The 15,402-nt window shown below is 36.2% G+C and overlaps 1 protein-coding gene across 4 annotated transcripts; it reads left to right on the top strand.

Annotated features, from left to right (window-relative positions):
- The first annotated feature begins 2,794 nt into the window (after positions 1 to 2,794).
- Positions 2,795 to 14,110, top strand: pecam1a (platelet and endothelial cell adhesion molecule 1a). Of its 4 annotated transcripts, none has more exons than XM_059550162.1 (15): positions 2,795 to 2,910; positions 3,002 to 3,025; positions 3,927 to 4,220; positions 5,682 to 5,963; positions 6,314 to 6,574; positions 7,909 to 8,178; positions 8,700 to 8,984; positions 10,767 to 11,042; positions 11,352 to 11,490; positions 11,584 to 11,663; positions 12,021 to 12,074; positions 12,151 to 12,216; positions 12,459 to 12,530; positions 13,125 to 13,147; positions 13,746 to 14,106. In XM_059550162.1, the coding sequence occupies exons 1-15, from the start codon at positions 2,856 to 2,858 to the stop codon at positions 13,797 to 13,799; spliced, it is 2,235 nt and encodes a 744-aa protein (XP_059406145.1). In that variant the 5' UTR covers positions 2,795 to 2,855; the 3' UTR covers positions 13,800 to 14,106. The 4 variants fall into 4 exon arrangements, with proteins under 4 accessions (XP_059406145.1, XP_059406170.1, XP_059406162.1 ...); XM_059550187.1 differs by having other exon boundaries at positions 2,841 to 2,910; positions 12,462 to 12,530; positions 13,749 to 14,110; XM_059550179.1 differs by having other exon boundaries at positions 2,841 to 2,910; positions 12,462 to 12,530; positions 13,746 to 14,109.
- Positions 14,111 to 15,402: the final 1,292 nt, after the last annotated feature.

Below are 15,402 nucleotides of genomic sequence, written 5' to 3'. Positions count from 1 at the left end.
GCATGCTTTATTTACCACACAATGCAATTTGTGTTGTGGAAAAGTAATGTGAGGAAAGATGTGAGTAATAAAGGAACAGTTTGCTGGGGGGGGAAATGTGCAGGTAAGAGGCAAAGCATGAAGGAAAGTAAAAGTGTGGTACTGAAAGAAAAGAAAAGGAAAGAAAAGAAAAGAAAAGAAAAGAAAAGAAAAGAAAAGAAAAGAAAAGAAAAGAAAAGAAAAGAAAAGTACAAGACCTAGGAAAGAGTTAAGTTAAGTTAAGTTGAGTTAAGTTAAGGAAAGGGAAATGCAGGATGAAAAGAAAAGAAAAGAAAAGAAAAGAAAAGAAAAGAAAAGTACAAGACCTAGGAAAGAGTTAAGTTAAGTTAAGTTAAGTTAAGTTAAGTTAAGTTAAGTTAAGTTAAGTTAAGTTAAGTTAAGTTAAGTTAAGTTAAGTTAACCCTCTGGAGTCGTTTAACATGTATACGCGTTTTGAGTCATTTTCTCCTGATAACCCCGAAAAGAACTTAAATTACACTTTCAAGTTAAGTTAAGTTAAAGTTAAGTTAAGTTAAGTTAAAAGAAATGCAGGGTGGGATGGAAAGAAAAGAAAAGAAAAGAAAATTCAGGACATAGGAAAGATCTAAGTTAAGTTAAGAGAAACGCAGGGTTGAAAGGAAAGGAAAGGAAAGGAAAGGAAAGGAAAGGAAAGGAAAGGAAAGGAAAGGAAAGGAAAGGAAAGGAAAGGAAATTCAGGACATAGGAAAGATCTAAGTTAAGTTAAGAGAAACGCAGGGTTGAAAGGAAAGGAAAGGAAAGGAAAGGGAAGGAAAGGAAAGGAAAGGAAAGGAAAGGAAAGGAAAGGGAAGGGAAGGAAAGGAAAGGAAAGGAAAGGAAAGGGAAGGAAAGGAAAGGAAAGGAAAGGGAAGGGAAGGGAAGGGAAGGGAAGGGAAGGAAAGGAAAGGAAAGGAAAGGAAAGGAAAGGAAAGGAAAGGAAAGGGAAGGGAAGGGAAGGAAAGGAAAGAAAATTCAGGACATAGGAAAGATCTAAGTTAAGGAAAGGACATTTTAATTGATATATAAATTCCACAATAAAAAAACATTAACCAGCACAATTATTTTCAACACCGATAGGAAAAAGAAATGTTTCTTGCGCAGGAAATCGGTATCTGAAAATGATATCCGAAGAATCTTGTGACACTTCAGATTGAAAACTTGGCCACAATCCTGCTGTAAACTGCTAAAAGTCATTGTATTGTGTCACTGGATAACAAGCACATCTGGGGTGAATGCATTTCAACATGCTGCAAAACAGCAGAGATTTACAGGCAGGAAAACAGTAGAGTCACTGATTCTTCAGCGGTGATCATTTCATTTTTATGTTGGCACTGTGGACAGCAGGACATCCTGTGTTTGACGTGGTGTGCTAAACCTGAGGTAATTCACTGCTGAGAACAAACTGGTCGTGCTGGTGTGCTTGAGGCAGACGCCCAATTAAAGCTCAAACATACAGCATGAATCATTTAGCACTGTTAATTCAAGAGTTCCCTCAGGCGAGCGAGAAGAGGAACTGCCATGAATAGAGGCTCAAGGCGTCATATAAATGTGTGACAGCTTCGAATAATTCTCTCATCCAGAGCATCACAACTTGTTTTGACAGGAGTTTAGGGACAGAAAGATCTAATTGCTCGTTTCTGGTCTTTGATAATGAAGAGATGAAGCATTTTACTGATTTAATATCTACTTCTCTGAAGGCCATAGACAGATTCCCTGTAGTCAACATCCTCTCTGTAAACCTGGAGCGACAGCTAGTGGTTGTACTTGTATACTGCAATCTCCTTTCAGAAGCCCGTGAGCCAGAGGCACATATTGACATATGTTTTCAACTCATTCTCTTTAAACATAAACTTCCTGTCATGTACCCAGCATGCCTCATTGTGTCAAGGTCACTTTTGCACAGGCTTTTTTGTGGCCTTTTGTGTTGAATGATACTTTTGGGTTTGATTTGTAAGTCTTAATTTTTTTAACCCTTAATTCCCTTACAATAAAGAAGTGTGGTAATACTATGGTAATGTGATTGTATCAGATGGTGATACCATGATGCTTTGACAACATAGTAAAAGATCAACTTCTCATGTACCATGACATTTACCTTGTCCGTCAAATACATGAAATGCATAGTATAATCATGCCATGTTCAAAAACATGATACATGGCAAAATAAAAATATATGGTATTAATATACATAATACTATGTATTTTTGGAAAAGTACTGCCATGGAACAATACATCCCTAAAAACAAACGTATGTAAATTGTAATAATTATAATGACAAAAGCACAGAGCAAAAGTATCAAAATGACTAAAACTGAAGTTAAACAGAAAATGAAAACATTAAAAAAGCTAATTTAAAAGCAGTGCAGTTCTTGTTAACTGAAACTGAAATTATTTTCATTTTCAGTTTCAACTGAATCTCAACTGAAAAAAATCCCTTAAAAAAAATGTGTTAAAAACAGGGTGCTTCAATGGTACTTTGTGGTTGAGTGTTTGTGCTGGATTGACACACACTGCTAATGTGCCTCAAAAAGCATCTTTTTGATCTTCTAAATATGGCTGGGATGTCTTCAGCACGGCACTAAAACATAAGGCCTTTGAGGCCCGCCATGAACAGAAAGGCGTTTTTTCCAAGGGTCTGGACGAACTCAACATTCATATACACACTCAACACACACATCCTGAGGAAGAAACACATTTCCTGATCCACGTTAAACAAAGAAAGGCGGTTCCATGTGTTAAATGCAAGCATTCTGCCCTTTTCTTCATCCTCCAGCGCCCGCGTGTGCGTCCTTTACATTCATGAACACTCACCTGTGAGGATGAGCGTGTGTCTTCTCTGGCTCGGCCTGCTCCGCATCAGCCTGAGCGCACTGTGTAAGGACACCTCTCACTGATGATTGACACCATCTCGTCCTCTTTTGATTCATCTGTCTCACCTCTTTCTCCTTTTTGCTCTCATCTGCAGGGCAAGCGGCCGACATACATGCAGGTAAGTCCTCAGTTTCCAGGTTCTGTTTGTACTCTGTATTTGCATGGGAAGAAAACACTCTGGTCGTGACAGTTTCAGGTCACCGGCTTCTGTCGGGTTATTTTTACCTCAGACTAACCTGACCGCTTGATTTATGTAGTTGGGAAATGGGAGCAGTGAAATATTTTGACAGTTCTGTGCTTTTCGGAGACTTCTTGGATTTATTTTTAGTCAGAGAAGATTCACATGGATGCTTTGATCCTTCAAAGATACTTTCGTCACGCACTGTTTAGCCGCTCACAGGAAGTTTGCGCTTTGTGCAATAGCAAGATGTTTAGTCTGCGTTTAATTGGAGGCTCAAACATAATCAGTGATGCGGATTCCAAGCCTCAAACACTACAACTTTCGAATCAATCCACCTCCATTGAGTTTGGATTCAGATTCTCCCTGTTTTTCTAGATTTGAGTGGTGTTTACTGAAGTGAGGTTATGTGTTTGTTGGTCAGGTTGAGAGACTTAGGAAAGAAATCACAGGCTCTACACTCCTGAGGGAGTAATGTTTAATGTTTGTTTATGTGATTTCCTTCCTTCCGCTTCTTTCTGCTCTAAACGGCTGCATTCCACACTTTTGGCCTCCTTTAAGACTTCAGGAAAAGAACTGTGTGTTCTGCTCAAAGTGAAGACAGAGAGATCATCACGCTTTAGAAGTGATATCTAACTGAAGCAAGCCAACGTTTCTATAAACGTAAATATATTTGAAATGTAATCTTTCCAAACAGAAAGTTTTAAAAGTTTTTTCTAATTATACTGAAGGAGTCTAACACCACAAATGATGAAACTTCTGATTAAATGTGTAAAATAATTTTACAATAACATATATACATTTATGTGTGTGTTTGCAATTCCTGGGTGTTTCTGAGCAGCGGTGACCATTGATCAGGTGACACTGACAGTGCTTCCTGCTCATAATGTGGAGAGTGGCACTGAGGTGATCTTTCGTTGTGAGGCCAGTGTCAGTCAGAGCCTCTCCCAGTCGCTGACATACTCCTTCAGACTCCTGCAGGATGATCATGAGGTGTACACCGAAAATATCAGCGCCTCAGTGATGGAGCACAGCTTATCTTCTGTCAGGGTGTCCAACTCTGGTCGCTACCAGTGCAGTGTCCACATCTACGACAAGCACAAGATGAGCAACATCCTGTCATTACGCGTCACAGGTTAGTAACATACAGTAAATGACCCCTCGCTGAGCCCCGTCTTAAAGGGATAGTTCACCCAAAAATGAAAATGATAGTCCCGCCCCCCCCCCACCCTTGAAAATATATATTCTAGACTTTTCAAGGGAACCTCTCTTCTTTGGGGCCCTGGTAATCAGTACTGGTTTTACCCCCAGTCCGACGCCCCTGGTTCATTTACTCACCCTCAGGCCATCTAAAATGTAGGCAACCTTTTTACTTTAAAAGAAAAGTAAGGTTTTTTAATTGGATATGTGTTGATTCATTAAATTTAACTCTAACATCACTTTGAGTCAAAACTAATAAAAAGATTAAAAATAAAATAAAAACAGGAAACACAAAATGAATACCCATGGCTCCTGATGATATATTGAGCTCTTATGAAGCAAAACGTTTGGTCTGTGCTAGGTTTTTATTGTTTATCATGGTTTATAAGACATGTTTATTCACTTTATATGCTTTGGCTGCTTTAATAATGTAATTGCGTATATATTACATAATTGCGTGATAATGTAAACAAACTGGCAAAACAAACTGTCTGAAAGAACCAGTTCATGGAAAAGAATCAGATTTCCCCATTTCCTGAGGCTGTGGATTACTGGTAGGCTATTCATTTTGTAAATAATGTTATTTTTCTTGCACAGACTGATCGTTTCGCTTCATAAGACATCAATATGTTGTCAGGAGCAATGATTATTCATTTGGTCTTGTCTCTGTATGCTTTTTTTATTTTTATACAATAGCCATTGACTTGCATTTATGAATCACCAAAGACCATGTTTTCAGCAAAAAAATTAATAAAAATAAAAACAAAGTAACCTTCGACCTGGATGGCCTGAGGGTGAGTAAATGCACAGCAAATTTTCATTTTTGGGTGAACTATGCCTTTAAAGGCATTACTGACCAACTCTACTCTAGCAACTGTTGTCATCCACTATATTTTTAGTAAAGCTTTTGCTCCTTTGTTGGACTGTGTGTTTAAACATAATATTTTTTGGCCTTTTAACCCTGAATGCATGAATGTTTTGCCAATCATTATTACATATTCAGAATTATGTCCAACACATATGCATCTCTAAATTCCCAGAATAGCATAAAACTGTATTGGTATTTTAACAACGATTACATCCGAACCTTTTTATATGCCAATCTTAAAATGTTTTAGATTACATCCTCTTTAAAATCAGTATTATGTTTGATAACAACATTCTCATCAGATCTACTTTTTAATGATGCTATTTGTCTATGAACTTGCACAGAGCCATTTCAAGATTTGCTGATGATTCTTGAGAGTTATTTTGCTTTCTGCTTGCGGTCATCACATTATTATTTTATTTTATTATTTATTTATTTATTTTTTATCAGATGTCAGCAATGGTTTTAATCATTGCAAAATTTTCTAGTTGATACTCTGATTATATTCACTGGTTTCAACCCGTGCAGGTCTTCAGATCCCTACACTGAAGGTGAAGTCTGACATTGTGTCTGAGGGGGAAGACATTATTGCCACATGCAGTGCATCAGAGGAGATGGGCAGTCTGGTCTTCTACTTCTACGAGAATGATCTGGAAGTCAAGAGAGTCAGTAGTAACAGCAACTCTGTAAAGACCATTCTGACCACGCAGAAGATCACAGAAATCTACCTGCATTGTGCCTATATGGTTATAATGCACTCTAATGCTGGTTTCTCCAACAAAAGCAACGTGGTGAAAGTTATTGTACGAGGTAACAGCATATTGATTACTTAAAACCTTCTAATAAAATTTAAAGAGCAACATTTGAATGAATGTCTCCCCCGATATGATATGTCAAGAAACATAGCAACACATGGAGAAAAAACTGCTAATCAAGCCTTTTTGTTGGGTCTGTATAGAGCATATACTGTATAGACGGTTTCAACGGCAACAACATAAACAAACGTTACTGCGCATGCACGCTTTTGTGGCCCTACTGCAACTTAACTTCCGGTAGACTTCCAAATAGTTAATAAACCTTCCGGAAGTTAATAAACCGTCTATATGCACAGCTAATAATATTTTGCATTAAGAGTGAGATTAATCTCTCTTTTTTTACAGATCTTGATGCGATCACCCCACAGATAAGCATCTCACCCAAAGGGAATGTTGTTGAGGGTGACAGGGTGCAGATCACATGTATGGTGAAATATCCCTCAGATCTTGAGTTGTACCTCACTAAAGGCAAAACTGTTCTTCACAAATCTCATACAACCTTCACAAAGAGCCTTGTAGTAAGAGCTGAGGACTCAGGGGACTATGTGTGTAAAGCAGAGAAAGGCAGCGTGCAAAAGAAGGCAGTCTATACGCTACAAGTTGCAGGTAACTAACCACCAAGATTTTATCAGAAAAAAAAAAAATGCATAATATATACAGTAGAGACCAAAAGTTTGGAAACATTACTGTTTTTAATGTTTTTGAACGAAGTTTCTTCTGCTCATCAAGCCTGCATTTATTTGATCAAAAATACAGAAAAAAACTTAATATTGTGATATATTATTACAATTTAAAATAATTGTTTTTAAATGTATTATACTTTAAATTATCATTTATTTCTGTGATGCAAAGCTGAATTTTAAGGATCATTATCACATGATCCCTTAGAAATCATTCTAATATTATGATTCATTATCAAAGTTGGAAACAGTTCTACTGCTTAATATTTTTTCAGAACATGTGATACTTTTTTAGGATACTTTGATGAATAAAAAGTAAAAAAAATGTTATGTTTATAACCTAAACATACCTTTACCTAAAATATAAATATTTTGTAATAACAATATACACTACTGGTCAGTAATTTGGGGTCAGTAATTTTTCTTTCTTTCTTTTTTTTATAAAATCAATACTTTTATTCAGCAAGGATGTGTTAAATTGATAAAAAGTGATAGTAAAGAAAATATATTATTAGAATATATATTATTAGAATTTTTTTTTATTTTGAATAAATGCAGTTCTTTTTAACCTTTTATTCATCAAATATATTAGACAGCAGAACTGTTTCCAACACTCATAATACATCACAATATTAGAATTATTTCTAAATGATCATGTGATAGACCGGATGTTACATGTGACACTGAAGGCTGTAAGTAATGATGCTAAAAAATTCAGCTTTGCATCACAGGAATAAATTTTTTTTTTTAAGTATATTCAAATAGAAAACTATTATTTTAAGTTGTAATAATATTTCACAATATTACTGTTTTTTCTGTATTTTTGATCAAATAAATGCAGGCTTGATGAGCAGAAGAAACTTCTTTCAAAAACATTAAAAATAGTAATGTTTCCAAAATTTTGGTCTGTACTGTATATACTGCTGCCAAATGATTAATCATGACTAATCATACAAAATAAAATAAAATATTTTTCTGAAATATATACATGCCTGTGTGTGTATTTATATATACATAATAAATATACACAGCACACACACACACACACACACACACACACGTATATATATATATATATATATATATATATATATATATATATATATATATATATATATATATATATATATATATAATGTAAACAAGAGCTTTTATTTTAGATGTGATTAATTGTGATTAATTCTTTGACAGTCCTAATATATTTTCAAGCGACAAAAGTTTTATAAAAAATATTTTTATGGCTTCATCTTCAATTTTCAGAACTGTTCTCTAAGCCGATTTTGAGAATGAGCCCAAACGAGGTTTTCGAAGGAGAACGCTTCACTCTGACCTGCAGCAGTAATGTAACCTCCTCTGCGAAGATCGTAAAAGCGGACATAAAGTATGTTTTGCTGAAAGATGGTCGACACATTTCAGCAGTTGCAAAAAACGAAGACACTGCAAGCCCCGCCACCAATGGAAAATACTACTGCATGGCAATGGCTAAAGAAGTTAACAAGACCAGCTCACCACATGATGTAAAAGCTAAAGGTGATAAGTTTATGCTTTTGTCAAAGCTCTGTCATTAGGGGATATGCATGTTATCCATATTGTCTTTTTGACTCCTATAACATAACATTTTTAGTTTTTTGTTATTGCTATGTTACAACTTGTTATAGCACATAAATAACATAAGGTGTTTGATAAACTAGCAATATAGTCCATCCCAAGGGTGCCAGTATACCACACTCTTAAAAAATAATAGTTCCATAAGGGGATTTGTGTGCTGATGCAATAACATACTCATGTTGGGTTCCCCAAAGAATTATTCAGTGAACAGTTCTTCTTTTGAATTAACTAAAGAACCTTTTTCCAGTATAAAGACCTTTTTTGGAATGGAAAGATTCCATGGATGTTCTTCATGGCACCATATCTGCCAATAAAGAACCTTTGTTTTTAAGAATGTTGAGTCGACAGCATGTGAAATGCTGCAAATACTTTGATTTCAGTTGGTATGGTTTCTTATGTGCATGCTTTTAACACGCTTCTCATCTTCCTCCCCTCTTATCCAGTGCCTGTTTCTGCCCCAGTCGTTCGTGCTGTTGATAAGGTGATTGTTGGTAAGCCGTTCAGAGTTTCATGTGAGGCTGAAAGTGGAACGCTTCCAATAAACTACACCTTATTGAAGACCCAAGTTCCAGTGGCTCACAGGACAGTGGTTACAGCAGCTGACAGGGCGATCTTTAACATAACCTCCATCAGTTTTCCAGAAGACATCAACTCCATCACATGTCAGGCTTATAACCGTGGGTCATCGTTCAGTAGGACCAGTGAGCCCCTTAGATCACCCGTCATAGGTAAGAGGACCACATCCTGATACTTAACACTGAAACATTTGGAAACAGACTCATTGGAATAACATGCCTCTATTTACATTTTTGTAAAACTCAAAAACATGTACTTGTACATAAAATTCCCTGCAGCTTCCAGCAAAAATGAAAACTAGTAGCAGTGAAGCACTAACTTGTATTCCTTTTCACACAAATTATATTTACAGATGCAGATTATTGATTAGTAAAGAATTTTTTCATGCAGTACCTTGGAAAACATTATTACGACCAAACACTTTTACCACAGAGCATGATTTGTAAACTAACACAACTAGCACCATATGTATGGCTTTTCTGACATTGCAAACTTCTTCAGTGTCCAGTGAAACACAAGCCATGTTGAAAGAGCAGAATGGTTTATAAAAGCATGTGTTATAGTGTTCTGGTCACAGTTTTTTATCTTTCTTATGTCACCATTTATCCATGGGAAAATCAATGCAATGCTCAAGCTTTATTTATTGGATGTTGTTTTGTTTTATACTACAGGAAATTGGAAATTATATTCACATTGTAGTTTTTTTTTCCTTTTCTTTTCTTTTTTTTTTTCTTTTTTTGCTTTTAACAAATTTATCAAGTATCTAATTAATTACTTAATATCAGTGAACAAAACAATAAATAAAACATGAATTTATGTGAAATCTGACTATTGGGAAAACACAAGCTTGTAAAGTTTTTAAACGGTTAGTTCACAAAAAAAAAAAAAAAAATTCCAATGTTATTTCCAATGAAGACTGTAAACACACAGAAGCGGTCCAAAACTATACTTCATGGGCAAGTTTACCAGCGCAATCCGTATTTTGGTGTTAAAATGTACGGTCAGGTTTTACTACGGATGCGCAGTGAAGCATAAGCACTGAAAAAGCATGGACACCATTATTTAGGTTTACAACCTGACTTTATTGAATGTTTATTTGTAGGAGTTCTCCTTTCAGACCAAAAAGTTATGGGAAGAGAATATTCAAATGGATTACACAACACATTTTACTTACGTTTGCGCTCATCAAATTACTGGCATTTGTGCCACTATTCAACACCCAAAATAAGCATGTGTTAAACTATTTTGCACTTGAAATGGCTGTGATTATTGTTGTTAAGAGAAGGCACTGAAGAGAACACAGAGCATGTAGAAGCCAGAGGTGTTTTTCCACATGCATTAATTTATTTGTAATGCTAGAAGAATACATTATCCAAAATATCATTTACCAAGTCATAATATTTTTTTACTTGCTTCAGGAAAAAAAAATATGACTTGGAACCCTCAACTAGGATTTTTTTTTTTGTGAACAATTTTTATTTTTATTTATTTAGTTTCATACAACAAACAGAAAATAGAATACCCACAACCCTCAACTAGGATTCATGCAATACAAGCTCTATCAAAAATTATTATTTTTTACCTCAGGTTCTTTTCAACGTACTGGCTTCTTTGTTTATTTATTCTTTAATTGTGACTATGCTAATTTGCGCTAATTTTCCCTGTTTAGTAAAACTAGCCCCAAGTCTTCTAAGTCATAAAACAGTTTACAGCATCTGTTGTTATTCAATGGTAATGTCACTGGCATCTCATTCCTGTTCACATTCAGTTAAACATGGCATGACATTGACTCCATACACCATTGGTTCTCACAAGCGTTGCATTGAAACACTTTGAATATGTCAAATTGTGAATCGGATTTTGCAACAGAGCTCATGATTTTCACTGAAAGAGAACTTCAGAACACTCATGAGATAAATTTTTCTGTCTATCAGTACCAGTTTCCAGGCCTGTCCTGGAGACAAAGGAGGATACAATCTCAGAGGGGTCGGACCTTACCCTCTTCTGCCGTGTACAACAGGGCACTTACCCCATCACCTTCACCTGGTATCATAACAGAGCTATACTCCTTCCCTCCTTCCAAGAGGTCAGATCCTCAGAAGGAAGACACGTCATCAAAGCCATCAAAAGAGAGCAGAGAGGCAACTACTACTGTGAGGCATCTAATTACGCCTCTGAAACCAAAAAAAGTGATCCAGCAAAAATTGGTGGTAGGTTATTTTTAGACAAACACCAGCTTACCTTCTGATCACTCGAAAGTCATAGTAGAGCTTCTACAGAATTTTTTGAACTGCAATGCTTACTCTACTCAAGTACACAGATAGTTAGTTGACCTGAAAGAGTAAGTTTCAGTGAAAACTGTGTAAACTAATGCTACTCTAATAGCTCACCTTGTGACAATGCAGAGAACTTTTAATTGTGTAGAGTATGTTTCTGGCCTAAATGTGAAAATGTCTACAGAATAAGTTTTTGAAGATGTTCAAGTGTCCTTTCTGCTGATTTGTGTGTGTTTTTTATAGTCAGTTTAGCGCTGTGGAAGGAGGCTGTTATTGGATTGCTCTGTATCTTGCTTTTGGTGGCTATCGTCATAGTCCTGACATTCTTTTTTAAGAAAATGTCCCACCCACGCAGACAAAAGCAAGAAACTGACTTATCAGTGTAAGACGCCTCTTAGTTTCTGTTTAACATCTACATTGTTTGCTATGTCTTATATCATCATTCCAATTTGTTTGAAAATGCTTTCTTTCTCAGAAAACCTTCAAGGCCCAAATCAGGTGACCCAATGAGAATAAGCCTTACTCTCGACATTGAAGACAACACTGCTCTCAATGGTAACAGATGACCTCATCCTTGTCATGTGAATATAAATACAGTGCATTTGGCTATTTTTTAAACTGTTGTGTTCAATAAATCCTAAAAAAGATGCTTTGATCTTTAATAAGACTAATGTCAAGCTTAGTCCGTTTAGATAAAAGTTTCTGATTCAGTACAAATTGGGTATAGTGATGATTTGATGAATTTGATCTGAACTAGCTAATCAAGGTCTTTAAGACTGCTAGAATGTCCAGTGAGCGTATCTTGTGCAGGCTAGAGCTGAATTTTATAGGACATTGTACTGGACACCTCAGGGTTATGGAAATGACTCAGTGGTATTCTGAATGTTGAACTTGTTTGTTTCTGCCTCACAGGAACTCCCGGTGTGATGGGCAGGAATGTCTGGAGTGGAAATGCATCTGGCTCAGGTACAGATTTGAATCAGGATTATGCCAGTGAGCTGTGAGATCCTCTCATGACACCCTCTGCTTGATATTTCATTAGATTCTGACGATCCTCCTGATGAAGACTCTAAGCTGGTTCAGCCACAGGAAGTGGGTCTCTGCAGAGGTGAGTTGCAAGAATTTCAAAGCTCTTCAACACTCAAAGAATCACTCCAATGGCATCATTGTGAAAAATCGATCAGTTATAGCAGGATATTGAATATTTATCATTTTCGATCATTGGAATTGGTTCTGTGTGAAATGCTGTGTCAGAACTTTGTTTACATTTTCTATATTGGTCGCAATTATTTAACAAAAGAATAACAAAAGATTGCTGGTTAGTTTTAATGCTGATGGGTTCATATTTAGAAGTTCCTGTGACGAAAAGCATAGAGCACCATTACAGTGCCCAACACACAGAGGTCCAGGTGTCCACTCCAGGTGAGCTCAGATCTTTGAATCATGCAACCCTCCCCTTCGAGCATGAGCATAACAGGCAGTAAACGTGTCCAAACTGACATTGTTAATGAACGTGTGGTGTTTCCATAATGCTTGATGCATGCACACCAGGTGGCTGTTTCCTGCACTGGTGGGAAAGAGCTTCCTGTTTTCACAACAGGCCCTGCTCTCTCGTGTTCCTCTGCTCAACTGATACAGAAACTCGGCTATTGTTTCCTCAGCACACGTGAACACTACACAGTCCCTTTTCCCTAGTTGATTTAAATAAAGACCTCTTGCTAATCACTGCGGTATGCATGTGAAACAATGCTGAAACATAGCAGAGGTCATGCTGAAATGGGTTTTGGCATGCCCACATATAGCCAAACAATAGCTGCATCTGGAGGGAAATGGATTACTTACACAGGCACATTAGCATGGCACTAACACGATAAGCCTAAGGCGGGCACCGTACTCCTCTTCCTTGGGAGTTGATTGGAGTTGGTTCAGGAAGTTGAGCTGAAGTTATTAAATATTCATCCATTTGCCACTGCAGCTCTTTTGTGACAGTGGTTCATTTGTTTTGTTTTTTTGTAGGAGTTTTGGAACAGGCTGATGGCGTAAGTGACACACAATGCTGACACACAAACACAAGTCCACATGTAGGTATGTATAAATAGTTTTGGAACAGGGTGGCCCTCTTGTGGAAGAAATGGATGGCACAGAAGAAATTTCTAAACACTGTATCTGATTTGGTCAGTATTATGAAGGCTGTCAGGAAAATGCCTAGTCATACAAAATACAAAGAGTATTTTAGTATTTTAGTATTTTAGAGTAAATTACAGTAAAAATACTGCTCTAAAATATATATATTTTAAGTATATAAGTATATATTTTTTTAGTATAGCATAATTAAGAGCAGTACAAAACAAATGCCATGACAAATAAATTGTATATGTTTCATATAGTAGTGATTAATGAGTCAGAATTTTGTTCTCATTAAAATGATTTTTTTTCTCATTATGAGGTTTATCATTAGGGGGAAACATGCATGAACAAATATTTTCCTACAAATTAGGGGAAAAAAACTAAAGCAGCATATATTGTCCAAAGTCTTATTTCTGTATTAATTTAGACAGCCAGTTAAATAAAATTAAACATTTTGCTGATAACACAACTCTGCAAGCTAGTATGTAAGGTTTTTTGTGTGTTTCTCAGCAGGTAGCTCTGGAATATGCACAACTCAACAACAGTGAACAAGGACCTGCATAGACTCTTAACACTTAACTCTTAATTTATTCAGTTTCTCCACCACCAGAAGCTGATTTTTATCCATGAAGTGCTGACATTGAACATTTTGCTTTGTTGGTATTATTGACATTACTTTGTGACTTATGTTGTTTGTTTTGTTTCTGCTTTCTTTTGGATTTTTTTTAAATGAATAACATTTTGTTGTGATGTTTATATATGAGAGATTAAAATCTGAGCTGTCAGATAAAGCCTTTGGCTGGTTTTCTTTGTTTTTCCTCTTTGGTGTGTGTGTTTTATTTATTTATTTATTTATTTTATTTTTATTTATTTTTTAATGAGGAACAGGAAGGACATTTTTGCTTCAAGAAAATGAAGGAGTCACTGGAAAGAGTCTTTTGAAGTGCAGCCACTCAAAAGTGTCCTTTTAAACACTGAGCCACTGTAAAAAATTTAAATAGCAGTTGAAAATGACGTGGCCCCTAGAAAAAGTTTTTATAACTAGATTGCAAGAATATGTAGATCTTATTAATCTTTGAAAAAAAAAAATCACCCAGATTTTCATTCTCATCATTGATTGATTACTGTTGTAACAGGACTAAATGTAGTCCTTATGATATTCCACAGGGTTCTATTTTAGGACCTCTGTTATTATTGTATTATTATAAATGTTATCTTTAGGTTTTGTATGTAGGCAACACAATGTAAGATGCACTAAACCACTCATAGTTCCATCATGCAACATTAGATCTGCAGATTCTACAAACAGCACATGTTAAACAAAGGAAGGTTTTCTTATTTTTATTTAACATATTGCAAAACTAAGTCACTTTTTGTGACTGTGGTCAAAAGTGAACTTGTTTTACAGACTATCTTTGAATGTCACATAAAATACTGCATTGCTCGTGACACTTCTAGTGTCCTTGGATGGTGCAAGGCTGCTTGTAATACTCAGAAGGGCTCCAATGTGATACTCAGGAGCTTATCAGCATGACTCCCCATTAATCATATGACATCATGGGTTGTCAGTAGCAATGGCCACCCATTGTGGTTATCCTAGATGAAACAAGGGAGTCACATAATTGGGTGCCACTTTAGCGACAATAGTTAAATAGACCTTTGGGGGAGCCACAGTAACTCCAAGGTATTTATGAAGGAAACCGGGGTTTACAGAAGCCGTATGCAGTGTGTACACTGAGCTTTTCACCACTCTCAGACATGCACTTATTTTAGGGAGGGGGAACGTAATGTACCTCTGTTTTACTGCCATAAAGTGTCCCTCTCTTGCTCTCACTCGGTCATAACATGAGCCCTGACTCGATGTCGTGCAGAATTCCAGACCTGCAGTTAGCTGCAAAGCTAAAATTGGCATGCTGACCCCTGTGAAATGTATTCTGGGAATATGTTGTCTTTCACTTTGCCTTATGGGGCTAGTCCAGAATGCTACTTTATGAATATCTTGCACTTGTGACAAGAAGCTCCTCTTTCCAGGATATACATCCTTCAGCACGCTAATGCAATACTGAACCTAAATGGAAAATAAAATGGAAAGAAAAAAAGATTAAAGATATGTCTCATAAGATAACGTTATAGGTAATGGTTGTGTAATCTGGTTAGTGTGAAATTT

The sequence above is a fragment of the Carassius carassius genome, chromosome 1, assembly GCF_963082965.1.
Source record: "Carassius carassius chromosome 1, fCarCar2.1, whole genome shotgun sequence".
NCBI classification, from domain to species: domain Eukaryota; kingdom Metazoa; phylum Chordata; class Actinopteri; order Cypriniformes; family Cyprinidae; genus Carassius; species Carassius carassius.
This window is presented reverse-complemented; position numbering and strand designations above follow the sequence as displayed.